Source organism: Mchenga conophoros, linkage group LG15 (assembly GCF_057382185.1).
Source record: "Mchenga conophoros isolate Kocher_MC1m ecotype Shallow Benthic linkage group LG15, M_conophoros_male_GT1.1, whole genome shotgun sequence".
NCBI lineage: Eukaryota > Metazoa > Chordata > Actinopteri > Cichliformes > Cichlidae > Mchenga > Mchenga conophoros.
Window position 1 is genome coordinate 41952632 of NC_140540.1, and position 15156 is coordinate 41967787.

General features: G+C 42.5%; 1 protein-coding gene across 1 annotated transcript in view; it reads right to left on the reverse strand.

The window, feature by feature from the left end:
• LOC146558973 (cadherin-2-like) overlaps positions 1-15156 on the reverse strand; it is a 109611-nt gene that overhangs the window by 16736 nt on the left and 77719 nt on the right. Inside the window, exons 11-14 of the mRNA XM_085246469.1 lie at positions 10115-10257; positions 7292-7525; positions 5386-5619; positions 13-152 (exon numbers count right to left, since the gene is read on the reverse strand). Coding sequence (XP_085102595.1) covers positions 13-152; positions 5386-5619; positions 7292-7525; positions 10115-10257 — 751 coding nt within the window. The remainder of the gene's footprint in view (positions 1-12; positions 153-5385; positions 5620-7291; positions 7526-10114; positions 10258-15156) is intronic.

Here is a 15156-nt window from a genome sequence, read left to right on the forward strand (position 1 = left end):
TCATTTGTATACCTGGTCCTCCTCTCCACCGCCCTCCTCATCATATTTCAGGATGTTGTCGCGTACGTCGTCCTCCGGGTCGATGAGGAGCTGCTTGGCCTGGCGTTCCTTATCCCTCCTCTTCATCCACATCACAAACAGCAGCACCAGCACTGCAACGCAAGAGTGACGCAAGCAGATGAGGACACACGAAGACCTCAGTGAGCACCAGTGAGTTTCCATGAAGGGCTTCAGAGACCACCAACTGTTTCATGTTTAGCTCAGACTGAAAGAACACATCTACCAATCAGAGGCTCCGTTACAAACCCCCCATTGACTCACAGTAGGAAAGAAAACTGAAAAAAGACCCATCCACTGACATACTGAGCCATCCCATAGTCACAGATATATCAGATATGGTTCTGTCAGAGATGTAAGCTGGAGTGGTCCCAGTATGATGTTACACTGGGGCCCAGTATTGTCCAAAAACATCTCCCTGCCCTAAAACACAGCAACGAAGTCACTTTGCTTTAGTTAGCAGCTACATGTTTGTGACGAGACCTTCAGCCATCCTCTGTTTTGCATCTTCCTTTGAAAGCATCAGCAGACATTTGTTAAACCTTCCACTAAGTCCTGCAGACCACGCGCTGCCTCGCTCACACGACATGCATGTCAGTTATGCCAGCAGTGATACGTAAATATGCCTTTGGTTTAATTCCTCTCTTTGTTTTCTGTGAATTTGCAGATATGTTCCCTCTTTTCTCTGCGTCTCTGCTGTGGCAGTGTAGCAGCAGTGAAACATCTCACATGCAGTTTGTGTATAAAATCATTATGTTTCCATTGTTTATGTCTGCCACCTTCAGTTCTCTGCAAACTGGATATAAACATGCAGTCCATAAAGCAGCTGCTGCATGGGCCTGATTTTCATTTGAATTGAAGCACGGCTGTCCCATCAGATCAAAATGCTGCACTTTCTCCTGATTTATGGTTTCACATCTGTCTTTTTACAGACGGGTTCACTATTTTAACCACGAGGCAGTTCTCCAGGAGACCGACTTCATCATCTCTGATGCAAGATTTGAATTACCACTGCAAAGCCCCTGTTATCTCCTCAAGTACACAGTCACAGTTCAATACAAAATAGCTGCATGTTTCACTCCATTCTTTAAAATACTTGCTCCCCTACGCTGGGATTTCAGCTCTTATTTTGAGACAGCTGGTGGGTTTTAAAAGTCAGTGTGAATCTCTCTGTCTTACTGATCACATTAATCTGGAGGGATTTATGAGACAGCTCAGGGTGCGCCTGCATTCATGAACCTGCACCAATGTACCTGCACAGGCCAAAACACACGAGGATGCTGAGAGAAATTCTAAATGACAACTGAAACCCCAGAGAGCCGATAATGTCACCATTAGTAACATTTCTCAGTATAACCATCAGCAAAAGCTGGAAGCTATTCACCCAACTGCCTTTCAACAGGACACCAGACAACACATCCAGTCTATTTAGAATGCAAATCACTGCTGCTCCACAATTTACATCATCCCATAATGTGGGAAATGTTCCTCAGTCTGAGACCTAAACTTCCCATCTGGAGGTGTTCAGGCCCGGGAGCTGGTAGATGTAAAGACACATGCAGCTTTGCAACTTTCTCTGACAAACAGATCAAACTAAGGAGAATAGTTCACACCCTGGAAAGTGCTGCACATTACCTTTGGCCACCAAGGTCACAAAATATGGAGTTCTGAATTTGGCCAAAGAAGCACACAAAAAAAGATAAAACATGGCCGTTTCCATATAAACAGAAAATCATGGGGCCCAGCTTGTCTACAGCCTGACTCTATTCAAAATACAAGAGACATTGATGCACTTCGTTTTATTCCAAAATCATAAATAACCCAGGCTGCTGGTTATAAATGGTGTTGGTACCCAGTCATATGCAAAGTGTTCAGACCAAGGGACACATTTCAAGAACTGTAAATTCAGGTCAAAGTAATGAGAAATATCTCAAAATAACTAATTTGTTTTTTATATAAATAAATAAATGTATATAAACAGGTGACCGTAACTGTACATGACTCCCCTGCAGTACCGTCACGGCCCACCAGGGGCCCACACTATAGCACACATTATATCCTGATATAATATGATTGAAAAAAAACCCTTTAAGTTAGGCATATGTGTGCTTGTCAGCTACACATTTAAACACTGCTGCTCCTCCCAGCTGACCAAAGGAATCCCAGCCAGTTAAACGTATATTAATATACAACTGAAGTTCCAACGCCAGCAGCCCTGACAGGCTTCTTCGTCCCCCTCCTCTCTTTCTCTCTGTGGATGGAAACTGAAACCGACTGAGCGGGGAGAGTAAACGATGACACCTGTGCTAACCCTTAGATAAGCATGCAACCAGTGATGTGCAGCCACACTTTGCTCAGGGTGTGGCTACGAGCATTAGCAAGGAGGGCTGTGAATTTCATTTGTAAAACCAAGGAAAGCCATAAAGTGTCGAGATGACATGAGCATTTAGTCTGACTGGTATCCCCGTGGGCAGTTTCTTCTGCTGCTCTCTGCTAGCTTTAGCTTAGCTTATCTGTGCTGTTTGTGCCTCTGAGTATTTGCAGTTACCTGACAGGTGACGCAGCGTGCTGCCTGCCCAAGACGTTTGTGCTTCAGTGTTGGTGAGTGAAATTACAGCAAGTCCTTTACTCAGCACCAGTTAGCATGTTTGTTTGCACCCATACTGTTTATGAGCGTAGCTTGCTGGTGTTCATTTATAAGTCGATGCTCCAGCCTTTCATCGACTGTAGCCGCATGTCACAGGGCTGCGGGCATCTTTTATATACAGTCTATGGTCACGAGCTGATGGCATTATTTAAAATAAAGATGCATTATAAAGATGGTAATAAACATACTGACAGTTCTCTGCACAGCCCTGCTGTCTTTGCTGCTACACAAAAGCATTTGCAGTAAAACACCAGGAACCTTCATCTTTTATCAGAGGCTGAAGCTGCTTTAGTGGTGGACACTTGAATCTTCCCCACATCAAGGACTTCATTTAAACTGATCTGACTTTACTTAGCTCTAAATCTGAAACTCCTCACTGTGATGTCTTTCAGGGCTCAAGCCTCAGTTCAGTATTTGCTCTTGTGGCTGCTTTCGTTGTCCCTCAGTTCCTGAAGCAGGTCCATGAAAGGCATATTGATGTGCTGCTCTCCTGCTTGTGGCTGTTTCCTCCGACTCCATTTGACCTCCTCTCGGCACAGCCAGACTTTATCAGCGGTGGCCGTCATAATGATTTGAATGCTTTGTTCATGCCTTGTGTAACTTGAGGTGACATTACAATTTCCAGTAAGACTGCAGTTATTAAAATATAGTACAGCAGATTTCATTAAAGCTTCTCTGGCCCTGAATGTCGCCTGCTGCACTAATCATTTTTCTGCCACAGCTCACTGTAGCCTGCAGAGCTTTGGCGATGGCTCTAGTTTAAAGTCTCCTAGCTGGCCCAAATGCCTTTATTCTAACTGGCTAATCAAACAGTTTGATCCATCATGTGAAACCCGAGTGAGAGCTCTGTGTTTATTTCTTTAAAAAACCTTTAAAAGTGTGACTCAGTGGTTCAATCGGGCTTCAGATCTCTTCTTTGTATAAGAACACTCTGCAGTGCTTCAGCTGAGTGATCAGTCAGGCTGACTTTGTTTGCTTTCCTGCTCTTCTGTCACCTGTAGCTTTGTGCTGAGGAAGCAGCTCAAAGGGCCACTCAGAGTGTCCAAGCACATCAGGTGCTGCTTGCTAACAAGGACATAAACTGTGAGGCGTTCGACACCAACACTTTGGATTAGGCCTGAAATGTCTTGCTGGCTCATAGGAAGTGAGTGTCGCTGAGCTGCAGCAGCAAACTGAACTGTTTCTTTAGCTCTGCTGTCCACACATTTACAAACACAGAAAGGAATGCATATTTAATAGCTGCTGTATTTTGCACGATCATTAACACGGAGTCGACGGTGCAGTGAACAGACAGGGTTTAGCAGCTTCGCTACAAACCTGAAGACCCACAACTCTATCAGCACCACTGAGCTGAAGCAATCTAATAGTATCTGACCCAAGGTTTACAAGCATAGTAATTAATTTCTGGTAATTTGATTGGACACAACTATACTTAGAAATAAGTACCCTGTGAACACCGTATGCACACACGAGTACAGCTGAGGATGATGGGAAAGTCATTCGTTTTGCAGGTATTTCGTCATAAGCCAAAGCACTCGATAGATTAAAATTGTGACCCGATGAAGTGATTATAATTCACCTTCACAGGAACATAAATGTCTGTAGAACATTTCACAGCAGTCCATTCGATATTTAATTTGACCCAAAGTGATGCACTGATGGACAGACTGATGCTGCCAGTGAGGATGAAACTGCAAACAGATCGACAGTAAATGAAACAGCTGAAGAAGGAGCATCCATAGCAGTGATAAATGTAATCGCTTATTACCAGATATCTGCTCTAAGTGCTTGGCTTTATTTTGCCTTGTTTGACCGGCTCGAGCCACTTTCTGTGATATTATTTATTTTCTGAATACAATGTCAAACATCATTTCTGCAGCAATCTTAGTTCACTCTGGAAATCAGATTATTTCCATCTGCAGTAATTTATATGTGGCAAAAGGGCTCAAAGCAGCTGCAAGATCTCAGCACAGAACAGAGACGTCACGACAACAGATGTGACATTTATTAAGTCGCACGCAGCACCTTATACGGGGCCTGAGAATCGGATGGATAGAATCAGCTCAGCCATCAGACATCAGGTTCTGTTCTTCTGCCCACTTTATTCTGGCCTCTCTCTGGTTTTGTTCAGTCAGGCTCTAGTACAGTGTGCCTACATGCCCTTCACACATGTTTCCACACAGCGCCACAAACCTTAAGGTTAGGTGCCTCGATATACTGCCCAGACCTCTGCAGACAGCATTTGTTGAAATGCAGTGTCCAAACCACCGGCTGCCGTCTGCTGACAAATTAGCTTTATTAGCTTTTCCCAAATACATCTGCGTTCATAACCACGGGTAAGAAAAAGGCCCGAGGACAGTCAGGAGACTAACAGGGTCCCACACAGGCAAGTGGGAGTTACTGTCAGGATGTGGGGATGTTTCCAAGGAACTCATTTAAATCAGTGAGAGAGTGTGTGTGTGAGTGTGTGTGTGAGTGTGTGTGTGAGTGTGTGTGCATGTGTGTGTGTGCGCGTGTGCGCGCGTGTGTGTGCGTGTGTGAGTGTGTGTGCATGTGTGTGTGTGTGTGTGTGTGTGTGTGTGTGTGTGAGTGTGTGTGTGTGCGTGTGTGCGTGTGTGTGTGCGCGTGTGCGCGCGTGTGTGTGCGTGTGTGCGTGACAGAATCGGGCTGTAAGGGCTCACCTAACAGGATGATGATGCAGATGAGGATGGCGATGATCGCTCCGGTGCCCAGTCCAGCTGCGATGATCCGCTCCATGTCCACACAGTCTCCATGGTGATCACACTGACACACTTTGACCCTCAGGTAGGATGTGTTGGACATGGGCAAGTTGCCAGAGTCTGTTATTGTGATGGGAACCTCGTAGAGCCCGCTGGCCAGGAAGCCTATCCGCAGTCGAAGCTGGGCATGCTCACCTACGATGACACAGGGATGGATACAGATGAGTCGCTGTCCCCGACTCCTGGAGGTGGTTACAGGGAACGTTTCCAGCTGATCAACTATGGTAGCAAACTAACAACAAATGTTTTTACTTTTTTCCTTTGCAAAAAGCCTTCCACAGTAAATAAAGAGAAGAGTTTCATGCATCTTCCTCTTACCTACTTTCAAGGATCCAAACAGAACATTTCACCCGAGGCTTGAACTCATTTAGTGCTGTGTTACTGAACTACTTAAGTCAAAAGGAGAATAAAATGTTTATTTCTAAATAGTGCCAGCCACAAAGTGCAAGTGCACACATTTGATTCAGAGTGCAGCAAGCAGGGGCTGACTGTGAGATGGAGCTCTTAGCTAAGAGGAGAAAGATGATGATTTTTCCTCTTTATACTGTGTTTCTTAACAGAGACCAAATGGTTTGAAAGCAGTGCTAACGGACAGTTTAATGTGCAAATTGCAAGTATCTCGATAAACTGCGCCATGTTTCCAAAGATGAAACGCTTGTTTTATACCTGAAATGTGTCACAAGAGTTTTAATTGCTGCACAAAATGTATTTATGTTCACTGGTCCAGAGCCTGATGGCTTTGAGTGCATTAATTATAGACAGGTCTATTCTAACTCCAGTCACCCACACGTCATATACAACAGGCTTCTATTTATATAGTTGTTTTAAGTCTAGCTTTCATCATATTACACCAACATGCTCTACGACAACGCGAGCTAACGTTGGCGTTAGCATAACACAAACAAGCAAACTTGACCCTCTATGATGCTACGTATGATAAGCTACACAGACACTTGGGTGGAGAGAACAAGTACACTTTACAGTCTGAAATGCTTTAGTTTGGTTTAGAGCTTCAGTTGCTGCTAACCAGCTAGCCCGCTTCTTCCTGTCTTACATTTCCTCCCTGTTAGCCGAGCAGGTCACTGTTGTGGTGAACTCCAGTTTCCTGTCCAGCTGTCAGATGGACTCTGACTCCACAGTGATGTACTGCAGCTGGTGACAGCTCTGTAGAGGTTGTAGTAGGTGGAAAAGCTGCAGAGCAACACAAGGACTGTAGCTGCAGACTGGAGCTGGAGCCACATCACTACTGTGTGTTTCTCAGTATAAATGTATGAACGACAAAAACATAAAAACTAAAAGAGCTCAGGCCCACACTGTAAAGTTTTCCTCAATGAACTGTTACAGATGTTTTCATACAGCTAATGATACGAGTCAAGAAGAGGCCGCAGAGGTGGAGAGAGATCAAGCACTGCAGGATGAGAAGCTCCACCTGAGCAGCGACCTGGCTGCACAATAATGACATCTACATCAGGTGTTAGATCATCTAATGCCGGTCTTCAAACCCCGAGGCAGCAGCGCTGACATCTCTGTGACTCCAGCCTGACTTGGCCTAACATCACAGGGTGCCGCTCTGATTGCGTGGACCTTTACTGGGCCTCATTATCATATGTAGAGAGACAACTGGACCATCGGGGCACCGAAAGAGCAAATGAATTTCTCAAGCTTATTGGAAAGTGATACTGTCATTATCTCACGATCTCTGACTGACACTGAGAGATTTGCACGACTTGAAATCCTGGAAGAATTCCTCCCACAGACAGACTGAATGAAAGTGCAATGAAAAACGGAAACATTATGCAGTACTGACCGTTGAGGCGATGCAGAGTCCAGTTGCGACGTACATCTGAGGGACGATTGGCCAGCTCGAAGGCGAAGGGTCCAGCATTGGGACTCAGGTCGGGGTCGCTGGCTGTGAGGTTGAGAGCATTGGGCTCCGGCCTCTCACACATTTCCACCTCCGGCGGGAACACGTGAGGCGCATTGTCATTTATGTCAGTCAGGTAAATCTGAAGGGTGCCTGTCCCACTGGCAGGGGGGGTACCTGCAAACCAGCACGGAAAGTAAATGAAATCTGCAGATTTTTTCATTTTCCTTTCCCACATGAAGCAAAGGAAACATGGTGGGAACAATTTCCTCTGCAAAGCCCAACTAAAACTAAATAACAGAAATATTAGTCACATAATAACTCTAATGATGCTTCCTGTAATAAATCAGACATATTACTTTGCAGAGGACTGTGCTGGCGCATGCAGTTTAAAACAAAGTGCATGCAGCACTGCACATGTGCAGATTGTGGAGCAGTGAGAGGTGTTGAATCACCTGCATGTATATTCTCTCTTTGTGCCATTAAACTTCATTGTGAGCAAAAACAAATCAAACACATGAGTGAGCCTCAATGTTGGCCCGGCCGTGTTCTTTTATTACACTGCAGCTTAATGTGACACTGTGGGGAACAGGCCTCCACAAGTCCTTACTTCCAGTCTGACTAAACACTCCTCAACGATCCGCGAAGCTCAGAGCAACGTGTGGAGACACATGACGATACGCCATTGTTTACTTTGATTAATCAGTGATTAAAAATGTACTGAACACAGCAGGAGCTACAGTGTGTTCAACAACAGCTGGTGGTCGTGCACATACGGTGACCACCAACACTGCAGACTGCAGCACAAGCTTGTGTGTTTGTCTCTGTGTTTGGGCTTTTTGTGCATGTGTGTGTGTGTGTGTGTGTGTGCGTGTGTGTGTGTGTGTGTGTGTGTGTGTGTGTGTGTGTGTGTGTGTGCGTGTGTGTGCGTGTGTGTGTGAGACAAGGGCAGAGAAAGTGCTAAGACAGTCAGTTAGCAGGAAGCTGGAGCACAGCGGCTTCTCTGTGCAGAGGGGTCTATGGTGGACTGCATGGACTGAGCTGCTGCTGAACTACATTCCCCTTCAACAATTTCCCACTTTGAACAGAGAATCCTCTTTTCTCTCTTTTCTGTGGCTATAAAGAACAACTGTGATCAGAAACAAAAGGGAGACTTTGGAAATCGTGCACTAAATAGGCAGGAAAACATCTCCATTAGTAATCAATGAGAGTCCTGAGTCCACAAGACCGTCTGTGTAGTCCTACAAGAGGTGAAGCATAATTGAATAAAGATGGAACAATCTGTTGCTCACAGGGGAAGATGTGTGTCCACCGCAGGACAAGGCCGAACTCTGTAAACCACGGGCAGCATGCTGAAGCAGTTTCACAGGCTCTGTATGTGACTGGGCATCCTGCTGGCCTGATGTTTGAGAAACAGTAACTATGATGAATCAAATACAAGATTACTTCAGCAAGAAGTGCCAAAACACGCGGTCTGTCCCTCAAGTGGCTTTAAAAGTGAATCAGTCCCCGCGTGAAACTAGCCAACTTTACAGCAGAAATAAACCTGTTTGTAGCCTGGGTTTGAATTTCCTCCATAAAACTGTGCTCTTCTAATAAATAGTGCACCTGACCATATTAAAGTTTATTCTTCGACGTATTCATTCGGTTCGTGACAGATGGGTGCAGCTGATTTTCATGCTCTTTAACCTGTTGACTAATCTGCTGATGCCCAGCTGCAGCCATCTGTGCCTATGTAGCAGTAGCTGGTGTTAGTCCAGTGAATCCACTGCCCTGTGCATAGACAACAGTTGCCCACAGTTCACCTGAAGAAACAGCTTCAGCTGCTTACACTAATTAGTGAGTATCCTCGTCACTGGGATGTACCCATGCAGCCTACTGAGGTCTTCCTCCATCTGGGAGAAATGTATATTCCCTGACCTGCTGGGAAAAACCGCCTCTGAGCACTGTGGTCGCTGTCACGTCGTTTGCATGGAACATCTGATTTATTCCCAAACACTCGCCAACTCTTCCCTGAGAGGTAACTGTGAACAGAAGCTGTGTGAACCAAATTCAAACCATTTTCACTCTGAACTTGAACATTTTTCATCTTTGGTTTTTGTGTTGCACCTTTCCCAGGAGTGTGTAGCAGTTAGTGAATGTTTGGACACAAACATGCAAACTTCATGCAAACTAGATGCAAACTGCAGGCAACCAGAGCAATCATAAAGTTTTTGATGCAGCGCCCTCTTTGCAACCAAGTTTGCTTAAAAAGTGGGTCCTAGCTCTGGCATCAGTCTTTGTGACTGCTCCGACTACACCATCGAGGAACATAGCGTGCACTTCCTACATACTCAGTAGTGGGAACACTGGTTTTGGGGGGTTTGAGTGTGACAGACTTGTGCTACCGACTGTAGTTATCAAGATAAGGAAGATGGAAGCCTTTTTATACTAGCAGGTTAGTTATATTAGTGGTTTAACCACTGTAATGTTCTCCAGCAGTTATTTATTTTACACAATTCAACAAAACCATGTCATCAGTGATGCCAAAAACCTGCTATGTTAACAGTTTGTATCGTTAGCTTTGTTACTTAAATATCAAACAGCAGCTCGTGGCTGTTTCCATGTAGCACTTCCTGCACCAGGAGCTGCACTGTGACACTGACTCCACAGTGAAGCAGCACTAGTGCAGTTAATGAAAGAGCACTGAGGCACAGTGAACACAATCCACCTCTGTATGTGGGGGATGGGTTACTGCCGGACAGCAGCGCAGCCTGTGTGTCTCACCGTTATCAGATGCCATGAAGGTAACGTTGTAGTGGTTGTTCCTGATATATGGAGACTCTCGGTCAAGAATGGCGATGGTGGAAATCTGTCCGTTAGCCGGGTTAATCTCCAGCCAGTTGGCAGGGTCATACATCTTGGAGTACCTGTGTTCGGTGAGAGAGAGCCAGCATGAGAAGCCACCACAGAGAGGCCTCTTTATCTGCTTCCCTGGCTGCACGCCGAGCAGCCACTGGGAGCTGATGTATGGGGACTGCGGCACGCTCTCTCAAGGCAGCCACAACTCATTCATTTACTCTCAGGGATGAATTCAAACGTTAACTCTCTTAAAAACGATAAAGAACGACTGTTAGTGAAAGAATGCTATATTTACTGGAACTGGAAACAACCAAGGAGAGACCAATAAAAGCTCTGCAACTTCCTGCAAATTGTTGATGAAATGAATTCATGTAAGAGACTCGAGTCATGCATCTGCATTGCTGTTAGCATAAAGTCATCTTTCAAACACTGCACATGGATCAAACGGCACAGCTTCAACAAATGAAAACAGGTCAGCCAAAAAGTCACCGTGAAGCAGGCATGAAAGGGAACATGATCCATTTGGTATGTTCGTAACTGGCGAGATAAAACGGAGAGCAGCACAGATGACTAATCGAGGAGCACGCGCACAACAGAGAGCAACAAAAGCAAAAACGTTCTGCTGGGCCACTCCACACACAACTCGCTGTGTGTGTGTGTGCGTGTTTTTGTGAGCACAGTGTGCGTCCACTATTGGCTGTTGCTAGGCTACAAAGACTTCAGCACTACATTTAGAAACAAATAGTGGGATGTAAAAGAAAGAAGGATCGGGACAAAAGCATCAGTCCTGCAGGCTTTCTGCTGTGCTGAGCGTTTGGATGAGTGCTGCAGCATCTGAAACCTGCATCTGCACTCATAACAAAATCTAGCTTTTATATGAAAACGGGGACTGCAAAGTGGCCTGAGATGGAAGATGCAAGCTGTAGTGCCTCTGCACCTCACTGTACAATACCTTGTGCAATACTTTTTGTAAATAGTCAACAGTGCAATAGACTCAATACTTGAAATGTGCAATTCACTTGTATTTTTATTTTTTATTCCTATTTATTCTATTTATCCCCTTTGTATATTTTATTTATATTTGTCTCTGTATTTATATATGTGTGTGTGTGTGTGTGTGTGTGTGTGTGTGTGTGTGTGTGTGTGTGTATATATATATATATATATATATATAACAGTTCTGTAACTGTAACTTTGGTCGGTGCTGTGCTTTTTTTGGAAGTCGAATTTCCCAGAGGAACCCACCCGAGGGATTAATAAAGTTCTATCTATCTTATCTTATCTCTTATCTTAATGCGTTTAAAATGAAACCTGACCAGCAGAAGAAAATGAAAACTGTCACAGAGGAGGAGCGGCTGCTCACGCCGACAATGGTCACATTCCTAATGCCTCACAAACCTCATGCTGAGACAGTAACATAACGTCTGTCATGTGGAAACTCAGAGTTGTTGCTCGCTGAGCGCTACGCTGGCTGGTGCGTGTCACTGAGCAAGAGCTGTTTCACAAAAGCTGTGGGGCAGGGATAGCTCAGTAGGTAAAGTGGTCGCCCCATGATCGGAAGGTCGGCGGTTCGAATCCACTTAACGGCTACCCTGAGGTACCCCTGAGCAAGGTACCGTCCCTACACACTGCTCCCCGGGCGCCTGCTTAGTGGGCTGCCCACTGCTTCACTGAGTGAATGGGTCAAATGCAGAGAAAAACTAGAAAAATTTGCATTTCCTGCGAATGCAGTGTGGATGCCTTAACGGCTGAAGATATCTGCTGAAAAAAGTTGAAACAAAAAAAAGATGCCCTGAGCAGGATTCGAACCTGGCCCTCCTGGTCAAAGGGCAGCTATTTAGCTCACTGAGCCAAACACTTTCTCACAAAGAAAAGGTGGAGAGATTGACAATTGTGCTAGCAGAATTTGGGCAAAAAAAAGGGGGTGAAAATTCTGCTGAAAAGAGTTCAATCAGCAGAATTTCTGCTGAAAAGAGGTGACTGAGCAGAATTCTGCTGAAAAGAGGTTTTTGCTGAAAAAGAGCTGAAAAAGTTTGGATTTGTGCTGAAAAGGGGTTAAAAAAACTGAAAATTTTGCTGAAAAGGGGTGAAAAAAATGAAATTTGTGTTGAAAAGAGTTTTAAAAAAGTTTAACTGTTAAGTGAAAGAAATGTTGCCATAAGCTGGATTTGAACCCAGGCCTCCCAGTCTGAGAACGGATGCTTATCTCACTGAGGTAAAACACAGCTCAGCCCATCATGCAAAATCAGTGACCACATTGATAATGTGTTCCATTCATTTCAATGGTCAAAAGTCATAACACACATCAGCAGAAATAGCAGAATTTTTTAAAGTTTAAACATAGCATTTCTGCTAAAACTTAGTATTTATGCTAAATAATATTTTTTTCCTGCCAAATCATAGCATTTGTGCTGGAACACAGAAAGTTCCACCAAATCATACAATTTGTACTAAAACATTATTTATGATTTAGCAGAAACATTGGGACTTGGTAGAAATACTATGATTTACATGAAATACTTTGACTTAGCAGAAGTACTACAATCTAGGAAAAAAGTACTAAAGCATAGCAGAAATTCTATCATTGAGCAGAATTACTAGGATTTAGAAGAAATACTAAGATTTGGCACAAACACTGATGTGGCTCAAGAACCTTTATTGTGCAGTTATACTATGATTTGGAAGAAATACTATACTTTGGCACAAATACTATGATTTGGAAGAAATACTATGTTTTAGCACAAATACTATGATTTGGCTCAAATACTATAACTATCCTCGGTCAGAAGGAGAGGCTGACATCCAGGGATTAGATTACCACAGGTGGAGTTTATTGCGGTCAGATGGATGGTACAGGGAGGTATGGCATACAGTAGGAGGATGTGGAGAGGTGATATGGTGTGGTTTCTATGATTAAGAACAGGGTATGCATTACAACATGCATACAGATTAAAGATTAAGAAAACTGGTAACAAATTCTTCCACTACAAATCAGTCTGATGCCACTTTTTACAGGGTTCCCGTTTACTAAGGCACTACCCAAAAGGCGCCACAAGAGGGCACTCCAACACAAGAGATGACCTATTTACACTGATGCACTTAGTAAACAGCCCCTACTTAGCCACTACATAATACAGTGATATTACAGTATACAAATTCACACAAATACTATGATTTGGCAGAAATACTATGACTGAGTAGTAATACTATAACATAACAGATTTCCTAAAAAAAACTATTAAATTGCAGTAATTCTATGACTTGGCAGAGATACTACGTTTTAGCACAAATACTATAACAACGCAGAAATACTATGACTTAGTAGTAATACTATAACATAACAGTTCAATGTTCTTGCACAAATACCACAATATGGCAGAAATACTATGTTTTAGCACAAATACTGTGATTTGGTATAAATACTATGATTTGGCACACATACTATATTCCGCAGATACACTATAACATAACAGATATTCTACAACTTAGTAGTAATACTATAACATAACAGAATTATTATTTGGGCACAAATACCACGATTTGGCAAAAATACTATGATTGGGTACAAATACTATGATTTGGCAATAATACTGCATTTTAACACAACTACTGAGATTTAATTGAAATACTATGATTTAGAAGAAATACTATTACTCCATACAAATACGATACTTTGGGACAAATACTATGTTTTGGTTCCAATACTATGATGTGCAACAAATACTATGATTTGGCACAAGTACTATGATTTAGTACAAATACTATGATTTGGCAGAAATACTATGACTTAGTAGTAACACTATAACATAACAGATTTCCTAAAAAAAACTATGAAATTGCATTAATTCTATGACTTGGCAGAGATACTACGTTTTAGCACAAATACTATAACAACGCAGAAATACTATGACTTAGTAGTAATACTATAACATAACAGTTCAATGTTCTTGCACAAATACCACAATATGGCAGAAATACTATGTTTTAGCAAAAATACTGTGATTTGGTGTAAATACTACGATTTGGCACACATACTATATTCCGCAGATACACTATAACATAACAGATATTCTACGACTTAGTAGTAATACTATAACATAACAGAATTATTAATTGGGCACAAATACCACGATTTGGCAAAAATACTATGATTGGGTACAAATACTATGATTTGGCAATAATACTGCATTTTAACACAACTACTGAGATTTGATTGAAATACTATGATTTAGAAGAAATACTATTACTCAATACAAATACGATGCTTTGGGACAAATACTATGTTTTGGTTCCAATACTATGATGTTCAACAAATACTATGATTTGGCACAAGTACTATGCCTTAGTAGTAATACTATAACATAAGAGATATACTATGGTTTTGCAGACATACTATGTTTTTGCACAAATACCATGATTTGGCACAAATGCTATGATTTAGCAGAAATACTATGATTGGGTACAAATACTATGATTTGGCAATAATACTGCGTTTTAACAACAACTACTGAGATTTGATTGAAATACTATGATTTAGAAGAAATACTATGACTCCATACAAATACGATGCTTTGGCACAAATACTATGATTTGGCAGAAATACTATGACTTAGTAGTAATACTATAACATAACAGATTTCCTAAAAAAAACTATGAAATTGCAGTAATTCTATGACTTGGCAGAGATACTACGTTTTAGTACAAATACTATAACAATGCAGAAATACTATGACTTAGTAGTAATACTATAACATAACAGTTCAATGTTCTTGCACAAATACCACAATATGGCAGAAATACTATGTTTTACCACAAATACTGTGATTTGGTATAAATACTGCGATTTGGCACACACACTATGATTTGGCAGAAATACTATGCCTTAGTAGTAATACTATAACATAACAGATATACTATGGTTTTGCAGACATACTATGTTTTTGCACAAATACCATGATTTGGCACAA